Source organism: Felis catus, chromosome A2 (assembly GCF_018350175.1).
Source record: "Felis catus isolate Fca126 chromosome A2, F.catus_Fca126_mat1.0, whole genome shotgun sequence".
Classification (NCBI taxonomy): domain Eukaryota; kingdom Metazoa; phylum Chordata; class Mammalia; order Carnivora; family Felidae; genus Felis; species Felis catus.
The window spans coordinates 90844885-90872427 of record NC_058369.1 but is presented as its reverse complement, the minus strand read 5'-3'; the positions used below and the strand labels follow the sequence as shown (position 1 = coordinate 90872427).

The 27543-nt window shown below is 41.2% G+C and overlaps 1 protein-coding gene across 4 annotated transcripts in view; it reads right to left on the bottom strand.

Annotated features, from left to right (window-relative positions):
• Positions 1–27543, bottom strand: part of GRM3 (glutamate metabotropic receptor 3) — a 220510-nt gene that overhangs the window by 87127 nt on the left and 105840 nt on the right. For 3 of the 4 annotated variants that reach the window (XM_045052323.1, XM_019825400.2, XM_006929146.5), the window contains exon 2: positions 11405–12016. The exons of the other annotated variant lie outside the window; for it this stretch is intronic. In XM_045052323.1, coding sequence (XP_044908258.1) covers positions 11405–11872 — 468 coding nt within the window. In that variant the 5' untranslated portion in view covers positions 11873–12016. The remainder of the gene's footprint in view (positions 1–11404; positions 12017–27543) is intronic. 4 annotated transcript variants of the gene reach the window in all.

Sequence of the window (27543 nt, the reverse complement as noted above, 5' to 3'; positions counted from 1 at the left end):
ATGCGAGGATGAAATGACAACACAAGTGAAGTATTGAACTCAGGGGCTGGCACTTAGCAAAGGCTCAGAAAGTGATAGAGATGATGGTAACATCTCACCCAGCAGTCATTCATTCAGCGGACTTTGATCAGTGCCAATGGTATAGGGCACTCTTCTAAACTTTAGATTTTTCTGTCATGAGTAAGGTACCCCCACTGCCTTCCATGAAATTATAGTCTGGTGCAAGGAAGAAAAAACATAGCCAAGGTTTAAAATTTTGAGGTATGTGTATACAAACTTATACAGAAACACAGGTGAACGAGCAACTAATAACACTCAGGTGAGTCATGGCAGGCCCTCCTGGAGAGGAAACTTGTAGGCTTGATCTTGAAGGACCGGTGAAACGTCACCAGAGAAAGAGAGAAGGATGTAAGAATACATAGACAGAGAAGGGTCTTTGTTTTAATAGTATCCGATAGTTTAGTATTATCAGGGCACCAAGTGTCTTGCAATATTTAGTAGAAGGCAAAGAACAGAGGGACTGTAGCTACACTGCTAAGTGTTTTATATGCTGTGCTAAACATTTTGGATTTTAGCGTGTGCTAAACATTTTTGGATTTGTTTACAAAATAAAACCATTAAAATTTGTAATTAAGGGAATGACGTGACTTTTAAAGTTGTGTTTAAAAAAAAAGGCTAGCTATAGTGGGGGTGCCTGGGTGGCTCAGTTGGTTGAGTGTGTCTGGCTCTTGATTTTGGCTCAGGTCATGATCTCGTGATTCGTGGGATCAAGGCATACTCAGCATGGAGCCTGCTTAAGATTCTCTCTCTCTCTCTCTCTCTCTCTCTCTCTCTCTGCCCCTCCCCCACTCATGTTCTCTCTCTCTCTCTCTCTCTCTCTCTCTCTCTCTCTCTCATAAAAAAAAAAAAGAAAAATAAATACAAAAACGCTGTACTGTAAGGCATCCAACTTGAAAAGAAAGAGTCAGGGAAAGGTAATAAGATTAACAAAACACTCATCCTGACTTAGGCTGTGAGTTCATGTAACCCCAGTAATGATGAATAAGTTCATACTAGAAATATCAAGATTGGAGGGTTAATGGAAAATCTCAGCCCACCTAAAACTGTTTTATTTGGAGGGGCCCTGGGTGGCTCAGTCGGTGGAGCACCCGACTCTTGATTTTGGCTCAGGTCGTGATCTCATGCAATGGAGCCCTGCATTGAGCTCTGTACTGGACCCTCCTGGGGATTCTCTTTCTCTTTCTCAGCTTCTCCCCTGCTCCTGCTCTCTCTCTCTCTCTTTCTCGTAAACAAACAAACAAACAAACAAACTTAAAAAAACCTCTTTTATTTGGTTGGTACTCAAATACTTGTGTCTTCTTTGTTATCCTGTTCATGTCCTTACAGGCCACCTTCCATCCTTCTTGGAAAGAAGCAGGTCATAAATAATACTGGTCGTTGGACAGAATAGAAAGGATAAAGAACTTTTAAATCCCTGCTAAAGCCTTTCTTTAACGTGGAAATGAACACTGAGAGTCCGTTCAGTGGCCATTGGTAACAGTTGAAATTTGCTGGATGGCACCAACTTGTGTGGGCTGTTGGACTTCTTTAAATCTGGTTCCCAGTGATATTCCTTAAAACTACTGTGTAAGCATAGGTGAGATGTACTTACGACATAGACATATGTATAGTTTTTACTTCTATGGAAAGGTACTTTCAATGGAAAAATTCTGAACAAATTGTGAATGATGTGTTCAATCACATCTGTTTTCCACACTGGGGAAGCTTAATTGCCTGGTTTGTGTCCTACGAGGCCTCACTGTGAACCTGATGGCAGCTCCCCAAACCGGAGGCACAGTGCCTGGGAGAAAGCAATGGGTCCCTGGGATGCATGCCCTACAAATTCAGCCCTATTAAGTGATGGCAAATGTTTCAAGATGCTTTGCCATTCTGACCACTTGGCAAGGAAATCCGGTCTAAATCTGGAATATAGTTTTTGAAAGTGTTTGCTTCTATTGTATTCTCCCCTGTGTTGCAGTTCCCTCTATTGGAAGGTAAAGTCAGAGCTGGCAAGAATCAAGGGTTTGTCACTAGTAACAGAGGGATTTCCATAACATACCAGGTGGTGATGTCAGAAATAGCAACACCACAATTTCAGTGTCCAAAGTCCCACTGATACACTGCCTGGAGTATCAACGTTTGCTTAGAATTTAGCTCCAAGTGTTTCTGGAACACTATTCTTAAATTTCCAAAGTCCATTAATTAGAAAAACACTCTGTAAGTTTTCAACTTCATTTTTCATAGACCAGTAAAAGCACTTCTACTACATTAAATCAATGAACTTTCATTATCATAAACTGCCAAGTGTTGGCTCCTTCCGTATTGAAATCCTGAGCCTTATGTATTGATCCATTTAAAAGGCACATGTTTAATGGTAATTTGAAAAGAGAACTTTGTGTTGTTAAAGCAAAATCACATCTTAGGTTTAGCTAAAGGTGTCAGGAGTCCTAATTCAATTAGCTTACCTATTCATCTATTTCACAGTATAAAACACTTGCTGATATGTCAGGAATGTCTGTATTCCTTGCATTTCATCCTATGACCTCCGTCAAAGACATGTGATGGCAAAAAAAAGCTGGTTCTCAGCCATGGGCCATTCTCTTGCCCATTGGACAGTGGTCCTGATGGTAACCTCTTGTTTTTCACAAGAGTAGTTTCCAAATAAACACGACAGAAGGGGAATTAATTAAGGAATAAATTAACCCCAAAGCAAAGGAAAAAAAAAACAAAAAACAAAACCAACCAACCAGCGCATCTTAGATAATTACCTCTGGTGAGAAATTTCTACAATGAAACAATGTTAACAAAAGCATTTTAAAATTGCTGTTGCCTCCCTCCCGGTGATAAAGTGCTTGAACAGTATTACCCTTTTTTTTTTTTTTTTTTTTTTTTTTTTGAGGAGGGGAAGCAGGAACAATGAGGGGAGGTTTCAAAACAATCAGCTTTGTGAAATTGCTTTAGAATGAAAAGTCTGGAAAGGAAATAAATAAAAAGATTCTATTTGAGATAACTTTTGAGTTGGAGTTTCCTGAAGCTTTGGCTCTGTGAGGGGATGATCAGGATAGCAGTGTGGGAGGCAAGCTCTCAGGATCCTAATGTTGTTTCCACTATTTGCAAAGTAGTAGAGACTTCACCTTGAATGACCCCCAATGCCTCCAAGAACTGTTTCTCTTGGACTGCAGTTGTTAAAAGTTAAAAAAACAAAAACAAACTAACATATGATAATGATATACTAATAATACCAGAGGTGCCTGGGTGGCTCAGTCAGTTAAGTGTCTGACTTCAGCTCAGGTCGCAGTCGTATAGTTTATGGGTTTGAACCCCACGTCAGGCTCTGCACCAACAGCCTGGAGCCTGCTTGGGATTCTCTCTCTCCCTCTCTCTTTGTCCCTCCCCTACTCACGCTGTCCCTGTCTCTCTCAAAATAAATAAATAAACTTAAAAACTAATAATATCAATAATAATATCTACTGGGGCGCCTGGGTGGCGCAGTCAGTTAAGCGTCCGACTTCAGCCAGGTCACGATCTCGCAGTCCGTGAGTTCGAGCCCCGCGTCAGGCTCTGTAATGACAGCTCAGAGCCTGGAGCCTGTTTCAGATTCTGTGTCTCCCTCTCTCTCTCTGCCCCTCCCCCGTTCATGCTCTGTCTCTCTCTGTCCCAAAAATAAATAAACGTTGAAAAAAAAATTAAAAAAAAAAATAATATCTACTAAAATCTAAAATGTTAAATGTTCATTATGTGTGAAACACTATTTTTGCTGTTTTTAAATGTATTGTCTCATTTAATTCCTATAATTACCAGGAAGAGAGTACCATTAATATCTCCAACTTAGACATGAGGAAAGAGGCAATGAAGGCTTAAATGAACCCTGTCTGCATGCAGAGTTTTAAATCACCGAGCTGAAAGTAAAATTTTAGGAAAGTCTTGCTAAAAATGTATAGTTGTAGCATATCTGTGCCATGATCATTGTATCTGCATTATTAAACTTACTAAATACAACTATCATCTTTACTTTCCTGGTGATTGACACACTAAAGATAGATGGATTTCTAATGCTGTCACTCTGCTTTTGTTGAGGTCAGGATGATGTTTCCTTCTCTTCTGCATTAGCTCTGAGCATAGGCTGTGGCAATACTTGGCCCTCTGATGACTCTGTGTGGACTAAGAACAGAGCCCTCTCCTCATCCGGAATGGCCATGGGTGTCCAGCTCTGTGAACTTGGTTGGTTGTCTCTGGACAACTCTAAGCGCAAACGAAGTCGAACCCATTTGTGTATCTTTGTGGTATCTTTTGATACTGAAATCAAGGTATCTTTTGTGGCCCATGTGCAGGCAGTAGAGGAGGGGAGAGTGGGGGGAAACTTTTGTCCCACATTCTCACTTTGCTACATCATCGTCCTTTTGCATCAAACCCAGTTTTCCATTGTAAGAAAATGCTTATTTGAAACTTATGAACACCTAGACTAATCTGGAATAGGTGGGTCGTGGCTGTGACCCCCCCCGAGGCCGAGATTTGGTTACCTGGTAGAGGCATTATCCTTGGTGCCCTCAGTACACAGGCAAAAGGATGCATTTCCTAAACTCACGTGGCTTATCGGTTGGTGGAAAACTAGATCTGCAAATAAACAATGGTATTTAATAAGATAGTAGTGGTGATGTGTGTTTACGTTGTGGGAGCTTGGGAAGCGTTTCTCAAGAAGGGTAGGGTTGGAAGTGAGAACTGAAGGTAGGTGGGGTTTGGGAAGGCCTACAGACAGCTGAAGAACATTACATCCCAGGTGGAAGAAACACCGTGTTCTCTCTTTCATGAAAGAATGTGCAGATCCTCTCTGGGAGACTATGAGCAAGCAACTTTCCAGGGAGACTTCAGAGGCAGGCTTGATGTTTACACTGATCTAAATGTCTTTTTCCTGTTTATCTCCACTGCCTTCTGCTCATTCTGTCATGCTCTCTGGTCTCCTAGGGCTTATGCTGTCAATTGATACTCAGGTCCTATTCTTACGCCTGTTTTATATATGGGTTTGATACCTCCTCCTTTGCTTATACAGGCCTCAGGGACTCCTAAGAGGTCTATTTTTTTAAAAAAAAATTTAAGGTTTATTCATTTTTCCAAGGCAGAGACAGACATGAGGCAGGGAGGGGCAGAGAGAGGGAGACACAGAATCCGAAGCAGGCTCCAGGCTCTGAGCTGTCAGCACAAAGCCCGACACAGGGCTTGAACCCACAGACCGTGAGATCATGACCTGAGCTGAAGTCAGATGCCTAACTGACTGAGCCACCCAGGAACCCCCTAAGAGGTCTATTTTTAAATTTTATTTTATATTCTCTCTGCTCCATGTTACCCAGACCCTACACAATAGTATTCTTGATGTTCCTAAAATATAAATGCTTAATAGATGCTTATTTTCTGATGAAAAATGATTTTTGTGAGAGCCCTGGTTGTAATATGTAGGTAATTGAGATGCCGGGTTCACCAAACTCATAAAAAATACTACCATAATCAAGTGAAATAACAATTGGCTGGGCTTCTTCAAAGTGAGCCTGACAGAGAAGAGCCAATTATTTATTTGCTTCATATTTGAGATACTGTTTCTGTGGTAATCCCTTGTATCGCAATAGTAGAGCATTTTCGTTACGCGAGAAGTGCCCTTAAATGCCGTCTAGTTCAAATACCAACATGAACATGCTGCTTCACTTTCAAAAATGGGCCAGTTTTGCTTGAATAACCCCAGTGACAGAGGACTCACTTCCTCACACCCCCTGCTGTTTCATTTCTAGGACATCTCCCTTATGTCGGCCCCAAATGCGCCTTGTTCTAGATCAGTGATTGCCGGTTGGGAAGGGCCATAGCTCTGTGATTTGGCAAGGCATGGGAACATTTTTGGATGTCACAACTTCAGGTGCTGCCGGCATTGAGTCTAGCGGGTGGAGGCCGGTGATGCTGCTAAATAAACCTCCCAAGCACAAGGGCAGCACCAGCCCAATACTGCCAAGGCTGAGAAACTCTCCTCTAGGTTCACCATATTGATCCACAGAAAAAGTATAAAATTTTCCATCCAGCAGTCTGTCTGAGACTTGGACATAGTTAACAGCACGAAGGCTTTTGTATCTCCAAGTCCTTCGATTATTTTTCTAATGCTGTCATAATAAGACGAGCAATTCGTGTGTGACTCTTCCTAAAGCATTTGAATTTTAAAAAGAAATGAATCATTGCGGGGGAGGGCAGTGCTTAATTCAAACTGGCCAGTGGCAGACCGCTTTTGCGCCGTGGACTTGGTGGAGGAATAAGAGAGTGGTGTCTTCATGTGCCGTTCCCCTTGCCCCATCTAGAGAAACTCCGTGAAACCTACTGCAAGGGATTTAGTTTAAGGAGTTATTCTGATCAGAGACATGATGGAAGCAATGCATGGCATTCCAAATCCGTGTCATGATACTAATGTCACAATGACTCTCTCCCAGGGCTAGAAAGGTCCTGAGATACGGATATTGCCTGTAAAAGGGTCTGACTATCCTGGGCATGAGAGAGAGGTAGTGAGATCCTTTCAAGGCTCTCTTCTGCCCTTTCTATGAGCTCATCTTTTAGATGCCATCTAACCCAGGCCCCCATTTGTTGCTGAGGTCACTTTAACACTCAGGGACACAGCAGCCGGGTCAACTAATACCTGTCATTTCAGTTAAAATGTGCTCCAGGTTGGCAAGAAAGACTGAAAAAAATGACACATCCTCTGAAAAAGAGAGAGGAACGTTTTTGGAACAATTCAAGGGACATGTTTGAATGGACAGCTGAGGAGCTCTCATTGTAGTCTGTTTAAAAAAGCACAAGCATGAACAATGCTTCAAAATAAGTACCCTGTAGACAATGGCCCAGCTAAAGGCAACCAACCCGATACTCTTCTTGAATAAATACTATTTTCCCTTGAAGTGGGTAGATTGCAAGCTTCTGGGGAAGAGCAGAATCGTCTTAAAGAGAATCACCAGAGGAGGTCAATAGATCCCATGTATATTTGCTAATAAAGAAGGATTTTGGTGCTAGCTTTCATAGATTATCCAGTTAAGAAATCAATACTGTTGCTTTATAAAAGGGACAACCACAGAGTGGTTTGCGCTACTTAATGAGAGTGTTGGGAAAATAATTATTAAGGTCTTCATCCATGGTGATACAGTTTAACTCAGTAAATCATTAAGAATTTCCTCTTTCATGCAGTTTTCACCCTCTGCAAACAATGCCTATTGTATGAGCTAACACAGCAGGAGGTATCTCCTCTGCTGACTTCCAGAGAGTTCTTTTCAGTTAGTGAGAAGATAATGAAAGAAGAGGAAGCGGGAGAGAAAGCATCTCCTCAAGCAATCCCACCAAGAAAGCAATCCAGGCTCACGTAGGGGGATTATTATCATTCTCTAAAATCCTCTCTCTCAACAGGCAGTTTTGTAACAAAAAACTCTTTGGTTTGGGACTGGGCGTTACAGTTAGATGATAGGAAGTTTTCAAATTGGGTGGTGGATTTGTGTTAGTACATTTCTTCTCTGGCTTCACCCTGTTTTTTCCCCTCTGCTCAGTTCAAGCAAAGATACTTTCCATTAAATATTCAGGAAGTCAGAAGTAGTTAAAAATGGATTACAGTGTTGCCTGACATAAATGAATCTTTGTGGCTACCGGCTACATGCTGTTACTACGGTTATCAGACACCGGGGTTTATGAGAAGAATCAGTCCAGGAGTAGTGGGCAAGTGTGAGAGGTACCCTGAAAAATCCACTCTCTTAAAATCTTTTCTTCATTAATATACAAGAGTGCTCTAAATTCAGCATTAGAAATTTATTGCTTTGGATTGCCTCTGACTATGTTTTAAAATTCTTACTAAAAGATTTATTTCAAATGGATAACACACTTTAATTCTTCTTTCTTTCTTTCTTTTTTTAAAATTTACTCATTTATTTTGAGAGAGAGAGAGAGAGAGAGAATGCAAGTTGGGGAGCAGCAGAGAGGGAGGAAGAGAGAGAATCCCAAGCATGCTCTATGTTGTCAGGGCAGAGCTGGATGGGGGCTCGATCTTACAAACTGTGAAATCATGGCCTGAGCTGGAATCAAGAGTCAGACACTTAAACAACTGAGCCACCCAGGTGCCCCTAACACACCTTAGTTCTTAGCTCTATAGCTAAGAATTCTCTGAGCTCCTCAAGGGGTCTCCCTAAGACCTCTCTTTGTTCATGATGCCTAGCTGAAAGCAAGACCCTGTGGGGAAGTGTTCCTTGGAAGCTGTCTGAAATTCAGTGTATAGACAAATCACTCCACCCCCTAGTTTACTTTGGCCAGGACCAGTGTGTGGTCTAATGAGAGCCTGAGCAGTCAGGACCCCAGGGGGCTATGGAGGAAGGGGTGAAGCCATCTCTGCACTTCCTCTCCAGCTCACTCCCTTACTGTGTCAAGGCCTTCGTCCTCTGGCCCACGGATATCTGCCACAATATTCCAATTGGCCTCTTCAGATCCAGTGTCTCCTTCACACTGTGGCTCACTTAGCCTTCCTCCAGTGCAACTTTCATGCTATCCATCTTTCTCAAAACCTTTCTAAATGTTGTTTCTGACCTTGTGAGCTATATGAACGTATTGGGAATTGTAGTTACTGTTATTTCATAGGAATATTGTACCTGAAGCCAGAGTGTGAGTTCCTTGAGGTCAAGGCTGTGTTCTTTCTTACTTTAGTGGTCTTTCTAACCCTTGTCCTAGTGCAGAACACACACAAGGGATATACACAGATTGACTTGTTGAGGAAGCATATGGGGCACCAACAATGGCCTCATGGGACTGTTTGGCCACTGGGAAGGCCATGGAGTTGGTTTTAGATGTGGTTCTTCTACTGACTTTTCCTATCATTGTGGGGACCTAATAGTTACCATTTATTGAATATGGTAGTGTTTTGGTGAGGCATTTTCCACAGATGCTATCAATTTATCCTCTCAACAACTTATCAAGGTAGATGCTATTTGCTTATTTTATTTATTTACTTTTAACGTTTATTTTGGAGAGAGAGGGAGGGTAGGGGCAGAGAGAGAGGGAGGCAGAGAGAGAAGCAGGCTCCAGGCTCTGAGCTGTCAGCACAAAGCCCAACTTGGGGCTTGAACTCACAAACCACGAAATCATGACCTGAGCTGAAGTGAGAAGCTTCACTGAGCCACCCAGGGGCCCCTATTTTGCTTATTTTACACATGAGCTAAAAAATGTGGAGTTGGAACCATAACCCCATCTTTCTGGTGGTCAAAATTGATATCCTTCATTATAGCATGATACTTTTGGATTCTTTATTTGTGCTGTGGAGACAGAAATCATATCAGCATTTGTGACTTTATGTTAATTTTGACCACATGAATGAAATAATAAGCTAGGTCCTTTGATGATTAAGAAGTGGCTTCTTCCCTTGTGAACTCATACAGGATTTTAGTAGCCCAGATTTTTTTTTTTTAATAAAACAATTTGCCCCCTCCCGCTGCCTTTTGAAGGTACATAGGTAGTAAAAGAGTAAAATTAGTTTAAAAACTCTATTTGCCTGGCATAGTTTAATTACTTTGGCTAAACAGGTATTTACACATCTGGTGTAGAGTGTAATTTATTGCACTGAAGAAACTAAGGTCAGAAAAGCATATATATATTCTCTTACCAGTGGTAATATCAGGTATAATATAAATATTTATAAAATGATTGGCACCCATCTGGTGAGATTATTATTGAAAGATGACAGATACATATTTTTAATTCTCTCTTCTCAAATAGCCAATCCCGTCTCTCCTGATCCAAGTATAGAGATAGTGGCAAAATTAACATAATATGCTTTGAGATGTGCAATATTTTCTATCCACCTAATGAAGCCAAAGGGTGTTTATGAAAAACCAATTATCCTAATTACTCATAATATGAGGGTGTGTTCTGAAGAAGGAAAGAAATTTGAAGTAGCTCATTTAGAGCAGCGCAGAATTGTACATAGAATTTTAAATGCCAGGAATCTAGGAGATAGAAATAAGGTTATTCCAATGCAAATAGAGCCGACTTAAGTGGTTTGTGACATCTAAAGATAACATGAATGTAATCTGACTTCTGTTAGTGCTTGGGGCTTTGATTATAGTAATTTGGTAAGAGGCAAAGAACATGACTCTTGGAATCACGGACTTTTATTATTGTGACCTTTCATGCCATGGACTTCTATTATTGTGACCTTCGTGCCTCTCACAAAAAAAAAAAAAAAAAAAAGATTGAATGGCAGCTAACATATAGAAACCATATGGAACAGTTGAAAGAGCACAAAAGTACATAAGATTTGAGTTCTAGTTCTTGAGCTGCCTACCAATAGGACTTTTCATGAAACCAGTCTTTCTGGGACTTGGGAAAATGAGAAGGTTGAGTTAGTAATTTCTCAGCTCTTTTCCATCTCTAAAATTCTGTGACCGTGTGAGTAAAAATTGCTAGTGTTTGAATAACGTGTTCCTTCTTTTTCTAACATAATTATAAGATCCAATTGTCAACTTTTTATCTTAATTTAAGTCACAGGCTGAATTGTTCCCCCCCCCTCCCCCCCCACTGCCATGGTAGTAATTCACTGGCTTTTCTGCATACATTTTCAGACTTGCACCATGAGAAACTGTTTACGATTAGTCTCTGAACAAAATGATGCTTTAGTAAAAATTAGTGTAAAAAAACCCCAGAGTTTAGATGCTATTTCTTCTGATGGTTGATTGTATGGATGGCTTCAAATAATCATGTCACCTTATACCCACATCCTTTGTGATGTAATTTCATAGCACTTGTCCTGTGGGCAGGACATATTTCTCTGCTCCTCGACTCTGGGCTGAGCCCTGTCAGTTGCTCTGGTTAACAGGATGTTAGAAGGAATGATAAAGCAGAAACTTGGAAGGGGCCCGTGCAGTTAACTTTGCATTTCCTTGCACCTCTGCCATTGCTCTGAGAAGAACGCGTCTGAGGTAGCCCAGCAATTCCAGGTGGAGGATAAGGAACAACCAGGAATAGAGCCACCCACAGCTGAACCCCACCTCGATCAGCTCACTCCAGCTGATCTTCAGATCAATTTAGATTCAGATCAATTTATAATTATTATAAACTATAATAAAAAATCTTGTTTTAAGTCACTGAGTTTTGGGATAGTTTGTTATGCCACAGTAGCTACCGGAGACACTTCTAAACAGTTTTCATCGCTAGAGAAATGTTACGTCTGCAAGCCTGTATTACCAAATACCCACTGAAATGATCGATTATATTTTAATATTAGCCATGAAGGCAATTATCAGGATATTTTCTTTTTGTTTCCCCAGGACATGAAACCAAAGAGACATAGCATTTTAACAATGGTGCCGGCCAATCTTACCTGTATGGAAACACTGCTGTATGAGCCGCCGATGACCCCTGCAATGAGCAATGGGATATTTTCTTGGATGGCATAGGATCCATCAGGACACATATACTCAGCTTCATCCACTTTAGTCAAAGATGCCCTGACAAATTCCAGTGATTGCTCTAATGCATAGGTATCCCTTGAGCAAGTATCCAAAATGTGCACACCCAACTTCACTCCTGGTAGCAAGTAATTGTCTTTGTTGATTTCATCAATAGCGAACAACATGGCTTCCAGGCGTTGGATCCCTCGGTCCTCATTGATTCGCCCACATTCCTCAGTTCCAGTGCCTTTTTCATTAATAGGAAACAGACCCCCTAAAACAAGGTCACCTTCTATTTTAATTTCCCTCCTCAGAAAGTTATGGTCCCCTAAAGAGAGTAAAAATCCCTTTGAAAACAAAGCTAACATGAGAACTTGGAGTCTTGTCAACATCTTCATGAATCCTGCTTCTGTACCTCCGGGAGATATCAATGGATGAAGCCAATGTTGCCCGCTAGTCCTCCTCTCTCATTTCCAAACTGGGTCTTTGGCCTGTCCTTCAAATAAGGGAGGAACAGACTAACAGAGCCTGTTACCAAATTCCTAAAGAGATAAAAATTATATGAACAAAAATGGTAAACAAAACATCAGTGATTACATTGAGGGTCCCCAATCAGACCTTTGACGGGATCATGACTCAAATTACCAGTTAGTAAACACATACTGCACCACTACACCAGGCACTCTCCCCCCAGGGATTCTCACCCAGCCCTTACAACACATGGTGACGCAGATCTTAGCGGTTCCATCTCCCAGAAATGGGTACTGAGGACTAAAACAGTGAAGCGACCAGTCAAAGTGTACCTGGAATGGGGGTGATGTTTAGACTGGTTTTCCTAATGCCGAGTTCAGTACTTCACCTACTCGGTCATTGACTCTGGTCAGTCAATGGTAGGGCAGTAACTTGGATTAATCTGTATCCTTTCTCCTTCAGCTACATTTATAGACCAGCCCTTTTTATTCACTCTTTTCTTTCCATTTGGGGACGAAACAAAACACCCAAGTGACTCTTTCACCATTTCTGCATTTCTGCCATCACATTCCTGTCCTTCCTTTATTCTAGATACTCTCAGCCCGCTGCAATCAAGATTCTGCCTTCACTGCTCTAAGGAAGAAAAAAAAAAAAAGGCGGCTCTGGAAAAAGCTACTACTGATCTGCTAAGTTTTCAAATCCACTAACCCCACTGTAGTCCTCATTTGACTTGAACTTCATTGAGATTCTGACTACTTTCTACCTGCTCCAGCTTCCTAGGTTTCTGTTCTCTTTCTTCTACATCTCAAATTTCATTGTTGAACACCTCCTCCCCACCCCAGGCTCGGTCATCCACTGTCAAGGTTTCAACTCTCACTGAAATGATTCCTAGGTTAGCTGCCTGCTGAACAGCCCTGCCTACACATCCCTGTGACACCTCAAGGTCTGTAGGTTATAGACTCTCGCTTATCTCTGCGATTGGATCTTCTTTGTATCCAGGTGCTCATGCCGGAAACCTGCAAGCTTGAGCCCTTCCCACTTTCCCCGCTTCCACCCTTATTTAGCCACTAAGTCCTGTAAAGTTTACCTGATTAGCTTCCTTCAACGCCACCTCTTTGTTTATAACCCCTCCGTGCTAGGCTCTTGTTCTCACTAACAGGACCATCGCAGGAGGTTCTACAGACCTGCTGCCGGCCCCCAAGGCACGTTTTTATCAGTTAGGAAAAGATAACCTTACTCAAGTAAAACATTTTCAAATTCGTATGGTATCACCTGGACTGCAGATGATGGGGGAAAGTTCCAATTGCCACCGATAGCTGCCTCCTCCAGCCAGCGTTAGGCAACTCCTGATGTGGCCTCACGTTCAGAGGGGTGTAGTGATTACCAGTGGTGGGGTCTGTGCAGTAGACTGTGGCTTAGGATGCTTCCAGAAATCAAGCTTCTTTTTACATTATAGGGTAGAACATAACGCACCTTCAAGGATGCAGGCAAAGCCCTGCCATGATAATCATGTTTTTGACAGTAGGCTGGGGTCTTCCTAGGGAACATTCCAGAATCCTGGTGTGGAGTAGCCCAGTTGCATGTACACAAGCCAGCAGACCTACCTACCTACCTACCTAGCACCGGAGCAAACGCCGGCCAGCACCCTCGTGCCGCCTGTGCGCCGCCCTTCTCCCCAGATGAGGTAAGCTTATTATTTTTAGAGTCTGGTGAGAGAGGTGATGGCAGAGATTCCTGGAACATTCTCCTGAATGCGGTTTGGGGTACCTGCCCGCTCTCCTGCTTTTGTACGTGATTGTGTATTGGTGGGGTTTGACGAGGGAGGGGGTCCTCCGGGCTGGCCTTCCACTTGGTCAGGATGTCCGAAAACCACACCAGCTGTGTGCTGTCAGCTTTGTCGGTAAATGTTCGTCATCTGAATGGTGGCCCACCCGAGGAGGCACTCGAGGAATGCAGAGTCTTACTTGCTGCTCAGAATGGCCCGTCTCCTACCAGTCTATACTGACTTCCTTCAGCCTCTAGGTTGAAGGATTGACTTCTTCATGCTCCAGAATCTTGTCCCTGGCTAGCTCTCAAGCCTTACTGTTCACCAGGCCCGTCTGCTCCCTCCTACCTCTGCGCCTCAGCCGTGACTGAACTGTGTTTACCTGAGAGGACTTCTAGAATGTTGATGGTGCCTGATGTGGCTCATGTTTTTCCCTTTGCCATGAATGCCCTTCTGTACCTATCTGTCTGGCAAACACCCACTTATCATCAAAGACTCAATAATCACTACCAGGAAAGGCCAAGAATTTTTTCCTCTCTTCCTTCTCTGCTCAAATCCTGCTTTATATTCCTACTGTAGCTACTTCAAGAAATGTTTGCTATTACTATTATAGTTCTTATTTGTTTCTTTGCTCATTGGGAATAAAGAAAATGGCACAACATTGAGGATTTTTAAGGCGTAAAGAAAAAAATCAAAACCCAACAATAAAAAAAGAGACAGGAACTAGTTCAGTATGTACTTTAACAGTTTTGACATTTCTCCCTTCTCATGTTAGCAGTGCCCTTTATTTATTTTTTTAAAAAAATTTTCTTTAACCTTTGTTTATTATTGAGAGACAGAAACAGAGCGTGAGCATGGGAGGGGCAGAGAGAGGGGGAGACACAGAATGCGAAGCAGGCTCCAGGCTCCGAGCTGTCACCACAGAGCGTGACGTAGGGCTAGAACTCACAAACCGGGAAATCACGACCTGAGCTGAAGTCAGACGCTTAACCCACTGAACCACCCAGGCACACCTGCAGTGCCCTTTAAAGCCCAGCTTTCCACATGCTTTCTGTTCCTTTTGCATGAAGCAAGCGATAGATTGTTTTCTTGAGACATGTGAGTCATCCGGGTTTTGTTTTGTTTATTTAGGTGTGAGCCTCAGCAATGACAGCAGCAGTCATTGGAACGCGCAGCGTGAGCCCAGAGCCTCTCCGGGAGATCTGCCACGGGGCACTAGAAAGTCTAATAATAAAAATCTTTTTAAGTTTATTTATTTATTTTGAAAGAGAGAGAGAGGAGAGAGAGGGGGGCAGAGAGAGAGCAAGAGGGAGAGGATCCCAAGAAGGCTCCATTCTGTTGGTGCAGAGCCCAATGCGGGGCTCAATCCCCTGTACTGTGAGATCACGACTTGAGCAGAAACCAAGAGCTGGACTCTAAATGGACTGAAGCACCCAGGAGCCCCTAATAATAAGTTTTTAAAAAGTTTATACTGTCATATATATATATATATATATATATATATATATATATATATATATGTGTGTGTGTGTGTGTGTGTTTCATATCAATTTCTGGTCTCTCTTTGATCTCTATGTGTAATTCCCTTTGAAGCAAAACTACCATGGAAGGCAAAAGACACTGTGATCATTATCATGAATGATAAAGAAGCAGAAATTGCTCTATAAAATAATTGTTTTATGTGTCTAATAAAAGAGAAGAGCTAATTAAAAGAAGGTCATCAACACAACTTTACCGTGTATCTGAAAAACAGGTAGGTATCTCTTGGGTCAGTAGAAAGTTTGACGACTGAAAGAGTAAAGACGACCTTACAGTTTATGGAAAGCTTAATTCTCTCTTAAGAAAATGCTCTTGGCCAGGGTGCCAGGGTGGCTCAGTTGGTTAAGCGTCTGACTCTTGATTTCTGCTCAGGTCATGATCTCATGGTTTGAACCCTATGTCAGCCTCTGTGCTCACAGCATGGAGCCTGCTCAAGATTCTCTGTCTCCCTCTCTCTCTCTTTGCCCCTCCCCCACTTGCTCATGCTCGCTCTGTCTCTCTCTCTCTCTCTCTCTCTTTCTCAAAGTAAATAAATAAACTTAAGAAAAAAAAAAGAAAGAAAATCCTCTTGTCCAAAGCCAACTTGAAAGGCAACATCGCATTACACTGAAAGTAATAATACATATTAGTCTGCCTGTTTCACAAGTAGGGGCTGTATTTTATTTATGTTTGTGTATCCAGGGCCTGGCATAATGTCTGCCTGCAATCCAGAAGATACTCAACAAAAATTCCTTGAAGGAACAGGGACATCCATGACTAGTATGTTTGCAGATGACTCTTGACTATTTTATTTGTGGCATAGTAAAGGGGAACTAAAGTAGAGAAAGGGGTTCTTTTATTTCATCGCCCACCCTGTCATCTCAAGGTGCTCTTCTCCTATTACTCTGCTGGTAGAACTACTAACAGGTAGGACTGTAGATACTACTTTGTGAAGTTGCCAGAGAAAAATGCTTCCTTTGTATTTGGAAGGAATACAAATACCTGCTGAGGCGGGCCCCTATGAAGGTAGGAGAGATGTGGCCTCAGGCTGACCTACATTTACTTCAGTGAAAGCTTCAGCGAGGAGAATACTAAATTAGGAACATGCATATTATCCTCTTTCAAAGCATCAGAGACGCATTCACTCATGAAATATTTATTGAACACCTACTATGTGTGTGCTAGGCCGTGAGCTGGATATGCAGAATATACACTGTAATCGCAAGCAAGTGAACATTATGCCTGCTGTCGAATAACATTCTAAATGCTTAGGTGTTTTTATGCCAAAAGGGACGGAAAGGAACTCGTGTCTGTTTCTACTATCTATCTCTGCCATTTATGAAAATCTTCCAAATAAGTTTACCATGGGTTTCTTTTAACATGGCAATTGTTATTAAATGCTTGACTCAAAAAGCAATCCATTACATATTACGTATATCATATACATTTAAAAAGTAGATATACAGATCTTAAAAACAAGTTGACTGACAACAACACTATGTAAAATCTTTTTCCTTTAAGCCTTCTGACGAGGCATCTTTAAGTAACATTTAATGTAGTCTTGGGGAATTACAAATTAAAAATCAATTAGAGTAATGCTTAAATACACTGTCTTAATATTTTCTTATTTACCTTTTCCTTAAAGCAAAATTTAAAATGATTAAGAGCATAGGGCCATGAATAATTTAAAGACACTTAGCATTATTTAAAATGAAGCCCTAAGAACTAAAAGAACAGGAAATTAAAATCTAACATTGAAAAACAGACAAACATGCTTCATTTAATGCAACGGTTTATCTGTGAGTAACACCTTATCGGATTGGGGAAAGGGCAGCAGCCACTTCTTTTCAGGTTCCTTTCATTAGAAATCAGCCAGGGGCACATCCCCCAGATAAACAGGCTCCCTACTGCAGCCACATTCATATGCAGCGGGAGGACTGCAGCTCTGTGCTCAAAGTTCTCTGTTCAGGGATGATGAGTGATGTGTCAACTCTAAACAAGCATGTGTAGCCCTCTCTGCGGGCAACCTGCTCACCGATGTTTTATTAATCGGTGCATTAATAGAATCTCAGAGGTTCGCTGTGAATATAACCCCTGGAATACGTGGGCAAGAAGCGTTTGTATACTCTGCGTATGCTAATGTGTACGTTCCTTCCTCTCTTGACTTTGCCCAGGGACACAGTGTTGAAAACGAAATCCAGTTTGATTCAATGAATAAGTCTTTTATTCAGGGAAGATCTAACGCCAGCCACCATGCCCACTCTCCCCTAGAAAGAAACCCTTAAGATCTGGAGAAATTTTAGGGTTAGTGATAGCATATGAAATTTGATTGTAAATTTAGCTATAAAATTTTTCGCTGCCAGAATTATAGGCAATAAAAGACATGGTCTTTGTTCCTGAACGGCCATTTTCGATTGGGTAAACAGAGGTTGTAGCTTTCTGACATTTTTAATAGCAGGATGTGTCATGCGCATTCTAATTCTCTTATTTTTACTGCGCAACAGATGTATTTTTCCCAGAATCCTTTAAGAAATTATTGTGAGTAGATGACTATTTAAAATCCAATCATTTTTAGCAAATCTACTTAAAATTTCTAGCTTAAATTACTTTAGCTGTAAGGTGGTCTAATTCCATTTGCTGAATTCCCATAGTTTGTGCTATGTTTATGATGATCATATTTTTTAATATTTATTTGCATAGTTTTTTTAAGTTCAAATTTAACAATTTGTTCTTTTCTTTCTATCTTCCTCGTTAGATTGTAAGCTATTGGATATCAAGGACAGCGCCTTAGACATTTCTGTACCTCACATAGTGCCTCACATATAAATTTGTCAAGTATTGGTTAAATGATAAATTCCAAGGAGCATGTAGGTTTTTGAGAGATCAGTCAGAGGATTGGAAAAATAATTTAGAAATTCTCTGCAGGGAATGAAGAAGATAGCTGAGAAGACCACTACCGCCTCCCTCCCGCCCCCAAAGTGACATTATAATAGGTCAAGATGCAACTTTGGCACTAGAGAAACTTGACCCAAATAGCTCTCAATTTTCCTTTGACTTTGAATTGCTTTAAGGAAAAAGATACACAGTAAAACTAGAAAAGCTGAGAGCACTTGAGAAATTGGAAAGGTTAGGACACACATTGGTGGTCCCAGGGAGATTAGGAAAAATGTAAAACAACACAGGACCTACAGGTCAGGTTCCATGATGCATGAATGACAAGGCGGAAGAGTGGAGGCCAGGCCTATGTATTTAGATTTGATGTGTGAGCCTGTTTTATTCACAGAGAAGACAGAAGCAGCCCCAGACCCTAGGTGGCTCTCTGGAAGATGGAGATGCTGCCATTTGGGATGAGAGCCAGAAAGAGAGGTTGATGAGGCCAAAAGGAGAAATGCCCACTTCACTATTTGAACTTTGACCCCTCTACCCCCTACAAAGTCACAAATCCTATTTCCTTCAATCCTCTGAATTTAGAAAAAAAGTGTTTTTATGAGGTAGGCAAACAGATGTACAATTGTGTTAAACTTGGGTCCTTAGGGTAATTGCTGCTAATTTACTTCTAATCAATAATATTAACTTGATTCATTCCACGTACAATATATATGAAAAATTTATTCAAAGTGAGTGGATAAAAATTCAAAGTGAATCTTTCTTGTTCTAAACACCAACATGCACAGTATTTTCCTGCGTGTGCGTACGTGTGCGTGTGTGTGAGGGCAGTATGTGTGTTGCCATTTCAGCTGGTTTTCATCCTCAAGTTTCCTAACCTCATTACAAAGCCTTGGAACTGGAGCCTCCCCAAATTCCCTGCAGTCTACCTTTGTCCTTTTCCTCTTAGAAGCTGCCAAATCTAATAGGAGTTATAGGTTTGTCAGCATGAACAGAGAGTACAGAAACTGGGTTTGTCAAAAGCTTTCCCTCTAGCTCTGGACAAAATGGCAAAGGAGAAGAAATGGAGGAATGCTGTTCAGGGGAGAACATTTTTACTAGTTGGCCATGTGATCTATCAAGTGACTGCTATTAATAATGTCCTGTGTGTATACAGTCCTTTCTCTTGTATAATGTCAAAGTGTTTTGCACAATGAATTAACTTTTACTGCTGCCTGGTGAGAAAATTACATTATCTATTGCTGAGAAGAGAGAGTGAGAGAGAGAGAAATTTGTAATGCAAATTGTTTAAGGTAGTAGTGGGAAGTAAATATAGAATTAGGATCTAAGGAAGCTTTTATCATTATTGCCCAATAAAGCCTTACAAAAGAGAACACATATCAACATATGTCCTATGTGTTTCCCCCAAAATATCATACGGATCTCTTAAATTGTCCTCAGTAGGTAAAAGATAAAACATCTGAAAGACCATCATCTTTGCCTAGTGCTAAATGAAGTTGTTAGAATACCTATAGCTGGCTTCTGCTTCTGGCCAGTCATAGTAATTGGTATTGAAACTGCCCTCCAGATGAAAATAGCTGTAAAATGGACAAAATGTATAAGGCAAACTATGATCCTTGAGAGAAAGAAACACATGAAGGAATTGCCATGATTACTCTGTGAAGTTCCCAACATTCTACATGGGAACACTATTCTGCCCTGGGGCAGGGGCAGCCTCGTTGACCTCAGAGGCAGAGATTAGAGTTCTTGGCTTCTGAAGTGATTGCAATTTGTAGGGCAGAGGGATGCATAGAGATGGTGAGAATGAGATCTATGTGGTGCAAAGGTTAGTCATGTCATATACAGGGTGAGATTCCTTGAGGCCTGGCAGGGATCACCTGCCTGCAGAGGGTTGAGATAAAGGTCAATATCAGAGGTCATGCATATCAGAAAACTAATGAAACTCTAACCCACCTTGAGTGGAGAGACCACACCAGGCATTATTATACTTTCGGTCAAATTTCCAGAAAGGCTATGCTCTACAACTAAGAGCCAAGCTCAGGAACAAGGGACATGTCATAGGACTACATCTAGAAAAGACCTGCCCTAAGAAGACTAAAACTAAGTCTAACAAAACTAAAATTATTCACCAGTTACTTAACTGCCTGCTAAGGCAAAACTCAAAACTCTTAAAGGAAGACGACACCATTTAGACTGCCTTCAGTATAATCCCAAAATAACCAATATGCTATCAAAAGTTGTTTGACAGTCAGAGAAGGACAGATATCATGTGTTTTCACTCATATGTGGATCTTGAGAAACTTAACAGAAAACCATGGGGGAAGGGAAGGGGAAAAAATAGTTATAAACAGGGAGAGAGGCAAACCCACAGAGACTCTTAAATACAGAGGACAAACTGAGGGTGGATAGGGGGTGGGGGTGATGGGAAAATGGGTGATGGGCATTGAGAAGGGCACTTGTTGGGATGAGCACTGGGTGTTGTATGTAAGCCAATGTGACAATAAATTATATTCATAAAAAATTGTTTGACATATAAGAAAACAGGAAAATGTGACCCAGAGTAAAGAGAAAAAGCATTCAATAGAAATAGGCCCTGAAATGATTCACATTTTGAAATTAGCAGATAAGAACTGTAAGTAGACTATTGTAAATATGTTCAAAAATTTAAAGAAATGAATGAATAGATGAGAAATCTCATGAGACGATGGAAACTATAAAAAAACACAAAACTACTATATTTAAATATATAAAATACGTGTGAGGGGGGCACAACAAATTGGAGATGGGAAAACAGTCAATAAAAACCTGGAAGATAGATGACAAGAAATGATCCAATCTGACCAGAAAGAAATGACATTGAAAAGAATTGACCAAAGCTTCAATGTTCAGTTGGACAATATTAAGTGGTCTAATACACATGTAATTTGAGTTCCAGAAAGAGAGGAGAAAAAATGGAAGGAAAAAAAGTGCTTGAGAAAATAGTGACTGAAAATATCCCAAACTTTGTGGTAAGCATAAGACTACAAAACCAAGAAGCTCAGCAAATCCTAAGCAGGATAAATACAAATAAAACCATAGATAGCAAATCATAGACAAATTGTTAAAACCTAAGGTAAAGGGAAAGCTTGGAAAACAGAGTAAAATGGCACATATGTGCAGGGTAACAATATGAATGACGGCTCACTTTTCATCAAAAATAGTGGTGGCCATAACCCAATGGAATGACATCTTTAAAGTTCTTGGGGGGAGAAACCAGTCAGGCATCCCAAAATTCTATTTCCAGTTCAAATATGCTTCAAGAATTGAGGTGAAATTCAGATTTTTCAGGCAACTAAAAGTGAGAGATTTCATTGCCAGCAGACTTAAACTATGAGAAATGTTAAAGGAATCACTTCAAAGAGGATGACACCAGATGGAAATTCAAATGTATAGGAAGGAGTGAAGCGCACCAGAAATGGTAAATGCACGGGTTAATATAGAAGATCTGTTAAGTCCAGCTGCCAGGCATTGTTAGAATGAGTTCAGGGAAACTATATTTGTCACAAATAAAAAATGGTTAGAAAAGATGAGTCCCACTACCATTTTGTCTATTGTACTTTGATTTTACTTCTTTCTGTATATGTTTGCATCCATCCTAGATCTTGTTAGTTGAAAACCTTTTTGCACCTTCTACAGTACTTCTGCTAAAAGAACGATCTCCTAATTCAAAGGCCATGCCTCTGACAGTAAGACAGGTAATAGCCAATAGCACATTCTTTTTTATTATATAGCTGCTAATAGATTTTGTCAAGGATGAAACACAGCTGGAACACAGTGGTACAACTGGACTGGTTGTTAAAATATTAAAATACTTCCATCTAATTGGTGAACAGTAAATCCACCAAGCCCTCTGAATATTCCTCCACTTTCCTGGTGGCTCTGGTTTCTCCTCTGGTGTATCTCCACCAATTCTCCCAATTTCCTCATAACCCAGCAATAAAAGTGTCAAATTCTGGCACGGTAGGGTCTCTAGGTTCCAGCGCCAAGAGTCTGGTTCCTGTCCATTTTCATAACATGAGACGAGTCGTTAAACATTTTGAATATCACTCCTGAATTGACTTGCTGAATCAGATGTGGTAAATTAGGGGGAAGTTTTAGTTTTAAAGCAAAATTGTCATTAGTTAGAACAAAAAGGGATTTTGCTTTGTAGTTTGGCTAATTAGCATCCATTTCTAATTTTTTTCTAGAAACTGTACCACATTTTCTCTTGGGGAGCCAATCCATATGTTCATAAAGCAAGGTGAATCCATTCCTGGCTTGATAGGTGATACACATGAGTAACCAGAATGTGATATGTCTCTGGCCACAGCAGTTGGTTCCGGGATGAGTCTGTGACCAAGTCATCGCCAACTGGGGTTAATCTGAAAACTTTTTTAGAACTACCAGGAGAAAAACATCCTCTTTCTGTTAGAGTGATGGAGAGAAATGGATATAAGCCCAGAGCTGTTGGCAGCCATCTTACCACCATGAGTTAAGAGCCTGAGGTGTAAAGCCAAGAGATAGAGAAATGGTGAAACCTAACAATGTCATATGTGATATTTAATCCAGCTTAGATTTCCCAGTTATGAGAGAGAGCAGATTCCTCTTTTGCTTAAGTCAGTTTGAAATTTGTTTGTCATGTGTCACTAAATGATTCCTGAATAGAACCTCCCTTCTGTTCCAATTCCCTTCCCATTAAAGATACTAAAATTTATTGAGCACCTACCTTATGCCAGAAACTGTGATTAATACTAGGTGTCAATTATTTTATTTAATCCTACAGTTTTCCTCCTGCTCAGGCATGCCCTTCCATAGATGACTGATTCTGTCCAGAATCTCAGATGGACCCAGGCTTCATGATGGTTCCCATTGTGTTAGCCTGCCTATGGATGGCTTTTCCTAGAAATGCAACTACTCCAGTCATCCCTGCCTTTATACTCTTACCAGAATTCCAGTTTTCTCAAAACTCTTACTTATGACAAGTGAAGTCAATCTGATATATTAAGCCGTCAGTTTTTAGCACATTAATGCATGTTAGTTTATTAACCATTTAGGGGTGCTCAAATTTTTAATGGGCCAAAACATTGTCTTGAGACAAGAGAAACATTTTAAATCAAGGAATTTTAGATACCTCAGTGTACATGCAATTCAGTATGAGGGCCTAACTGGTGTTCTTCAAGTTACAGCACTTATGAACTCCGGACTCAAATAGAAACAACTTGTGCATATCAGCCACTGTGAAATTCGGGGCTTAAGATAATCCTCACCTCATCAAATAGATGATTAAACGCCAGGCAATTAAGGGCCATTGACAAGTTATCTCCAGCCTGATGGAGTTGTCTGGTCTCTGATGTGACTTTAAAACTTTTTTTTTTTTTTTCCAGTTCTTTGTTGAAAAATTTTAGAGAAAATTATTGATGTGCTTTAGTTGTCTGGTGTGAGGTGTCCAGGGCCAATTATACATATTTATTTCCAATTCTGTGTTCAGTGATACCACGTTGGTAGAATCAAATTAGCCATGATGGGAGTACTTGCACTGCAGAAATTAATAAACATTAACTGTCAGTCTGTCCTCACAAATCCTACAGATTTGGTTCTTAAACATTTACCAGCACACCACTAGAGGTATATTTAACAGTATGCTCTTAAAAATCTATTCCTAGGGAATCAAATAGGAAAAGCCTGGGAAAGCAGTATAGCATCATGCCTTACTTAGATCAGTGTTTTTTCTACCTGAAGATCACAAGCTGTTCACGTGTCATGAAATACATTAGTGAATTGCAACGAGATTTTAAAAGAAAGCAGAAGAATTGAAAGGAGAGTAGACAATGCCCAAACACTGATCTAAGGCATGTAGTAAGGCTGAGTATTACCTTCTAAAACTTTTTTTGGTGCATTTGAATGTATGTTTTCAGTTACAATGTAAAATAATTTCTTACTGGCTCATGGTCAAAAAGAAAGTTTGAAAGTCAGTGTTTTACAACGTGGGCCCTGTAGTCGAACAAATGTTTAAGTGTACTTTATAGTCAGCATGTGACCGCCTTTCTGTCCCTCATTTTACATATGTGTCAAATGGAGACAATAACAGTGCCTTTCTCATGGGCTTGTTTATAGGATTAAATGAAACAGTACAAAACATTAGCTCACTAACTAACTCACGATTAGTTACTAGTAAAATTTCTGATAGTGAGGATAATTTGCCATGTGCTCCAATGAAACGGGGGGGTATTCTGGACTCTCCACATAACCACCTCTGGTTCAAAGCCAGTGCTGTTTCAGGATTGGACGCTTTTGACTGTCTAGTCTTTATTTTCTCAATTAGTGAACAGAACCACCTGGTAGTAATCCTCTATGACGCTGATTTTCTCCTGGCTAACGTTTAGGAGCTATGTGATCTGGGGGAATCACTGGCTTGCCGAATGATGCAAAGTAGGACCTAAAAGCTCCTAGGTGTCCAGTAAATTCTGGATTGTTTGGCATTTATGGGTGATAGAGACCATAAAATGCCGGGAGAAAGTGGAAAGTAATCACCTACGAAAAAGATGCAAGGTGCTCATAGCAAATTGATTTATTCCGTTTCTCCTGAAAAACACGTTTTCATCCCTGCTCTCTTGATCCTTTCCTGTCATACTGAGTTTTACTGAAAGAGGGCTGGGCACCTCTTGGTCTGAGTCAGACTGGACTAGGACATTATTAGCGGACTTGTACGCTAAGAGCAGAATGTCTAAGTTTCTGTCCACAGATCATCTTAATTTTCACTGTCCTGCGGAGTCGGTGCCTCAGGTACAAAGGGTTTGGGCCCTTGTGGCTGTAACGATTATTACTCTTTAAATTCCATGGTAATTGTAGTGTCTGTGCCTACAAGCCTGGGCTGCCTTCTGCCTCCTTTTCCAGGCCCTGCATGATTTTCAGGGAGAACTGATCCCTCTGTCTTAGCACACGTCTAAATGCGGGAAGCTCCTACCGTGTAGCTGTAACTGGAGGCATAGATTTTCAACCAGCAGGACTAACGTGTCTCTTGCCTAGCCTGAACTTTTAAACTGGTTCTGACTTTATCTGTATCTTAAAAAAGACAAAGAGTGACACAAAGCCCTCGTATGACACAGCCTCGGGGTGTGCTTTCTTCTCCTCGAGTCACCCCCAAGTTACCAGCATGAAATTATGGTGCTCTGATATTACACAAAGGCCCCTTTCCCCAGGCAAGCAAAGAGTGGCGTGAGACACAAAAGAGTGGACACTGTCTGAATCTGCTTGTATAAAAGGCAAAACCAAGCAAAAGTAATCTATGGTGTTGGAAGTCAGGATGGATTTCCCTCATGGGGATGTGGGAAGTTAGTGCCTGGAAGGAAGCGTGAGAGCCCTTCTTGAGTGCTGGTAACTTCCTGCTTATTGATCCGGGTTCTTGTTTCATGGGGGAGGAGGGGTGTTTGTGAAAATTCATCAAGTTGCACAATTATGACGGATTTTCTGCATGTGTATTACACTTCAGTGAAAATTTACAATGAGAAAGCAAGGCTGAAGTGAAAAAGAGTGCCTAGAGCAGCTGTGTATTTTTTTTTAATGGTTGTGTATGACAAATTGGCCACAGGGGTAATGACATAAACTTGCAACTGTGGGCTTATTGACGAAGGCGCGTACCCTCAGGAGAGAATCCCTTACCGCCTGGTGAGAGGCCCTGGTGTAAAAGGAGGGGCCTTACCTCGCTGGGAGTGAGTGTTGGCCCTGCAGAGGCCTCCTTCTAATTATAGCTGGCAGCTAGCCACTTTGTTTTCCTTCCTTTCCTATGGAAGTAGAAATCAGGAAGCTGAGTGCAATCGACCAATACACCAGTCACATGCAGCCTGACAATGATATCTGTGATTTCCCAGCTCAGGCTGGATGGGAGCACCAGTGGTGAGGTCCCATCAGAGGAACCCATTCTGAGGGGGGTGGGGGGGGCAACTGCTGCTCTCACAGTTTGAGTTCTGAAAAGTGAATGGAATTAATCCTTGACTTCATTGTGTTCCCAGCATTCAAGAAATTCTGCTTAATAATTTCTTTAGAATCACTTCCTGTATCTATATGTGTCAGGCCCTCTGGTGGGTTCTAAGGATGGAAGAAGGAGTAGGATATCATCCCTGCTGAATTTAATAAACTATGCTTTCTTGAGGTGATGATAGCCATGAAACACTAAATGGGATATGTAACCCAAACTAATTTTGGCAAAGCCCACCGATGGGCCAGACCTGATAAGGACCAAAAGATGCTTCCTCCCGTTGCCATAATTGTTTGCCTCTACCGCACCAATGGGGCTAGATTAGCATTGCAGGGTAGGGCGGCTAACTGTCAGGGCAGAGTTCCAAGGGCTGCAGATACTATTGTCCTTTCTAGATATGGTTAATTTTTTAGTGTTCCCATCCTGCCCTCTGTGAGGTCTGGGGGCATTTTAGATGCCTGGGAAACCGATGCCCACAGAGATCAACCCAGTGGCCCAATATCGAAATGGAGTAGGCAGCAGTCCTGAGAATATATGCAGGCATCTGCTTCTAGTGTCTTCCTAATGCTCCCAATTTCTCCCTATGGCTATTTACAATGGACTCTTATTTAAAAAGGTCACAAATAATTGTATAGAAAGCTGATTTTCATTATTCTTCTGACCTAATCGTTTAGGTACATATTGTTGTCTCTCAACCCAAGCTTTCCTTAAATCCCGGTTGCTGTTTTGGTCATGGTAGCTCCAAGTTTGGCTTTCTTTTCCCGGCGGCTACCATGGGATAGCATCAGTCTCCACTGATCTGTGGTTCTGACTGCGAGAGCCCGCTTGTATTGGGTTTCACATACCTGTCTTCTCTCCATCCAGCCTCTTCAGGATATTGCTCTAAACTTGTAGGCGTTACCTGTGGCCGCTTGAACAGATTCAGGTATCACTTGTCTCTCTCAATTTAGTCTTAGCAGGACCAGTGTCCCCCACTTTACCTGTTCACTTCCTTCTCTTTTACAGCCCATTTTCTTTCGTTCCCAGGAAACATAAAGACAATATTTTACGCTTTTCCTTTGCGTTCTTAACTCAGCATATTTTTCCAAATCTGACAAATTAACTCAGTGATTTAGCTCATGGGACTAGGAAAGTCGACCTCATTTGATTTGTCCAGGTTGCATTATTCTAGAGGACACTTATATTACATGTTGGGTCATAGTCCGTATTTCAAAAGCATGCCGTTGGTCCTAAACTGTGGTGCACGCTCCCTGGCAAGATGCACACAAACCAGTTATCATAACTACACCTGTGAGGACCAGCAGATCTGTGTAGGTCAGTATCATCCTTCTTGGCGATGGTTCATGTTTTGCCAGGCCACACGTAGCAGGTATGCGAAAAAAAATTTGTTAACTAAATAAATATTTTTCTCTTTTGCTTCACATTTTACAATACAC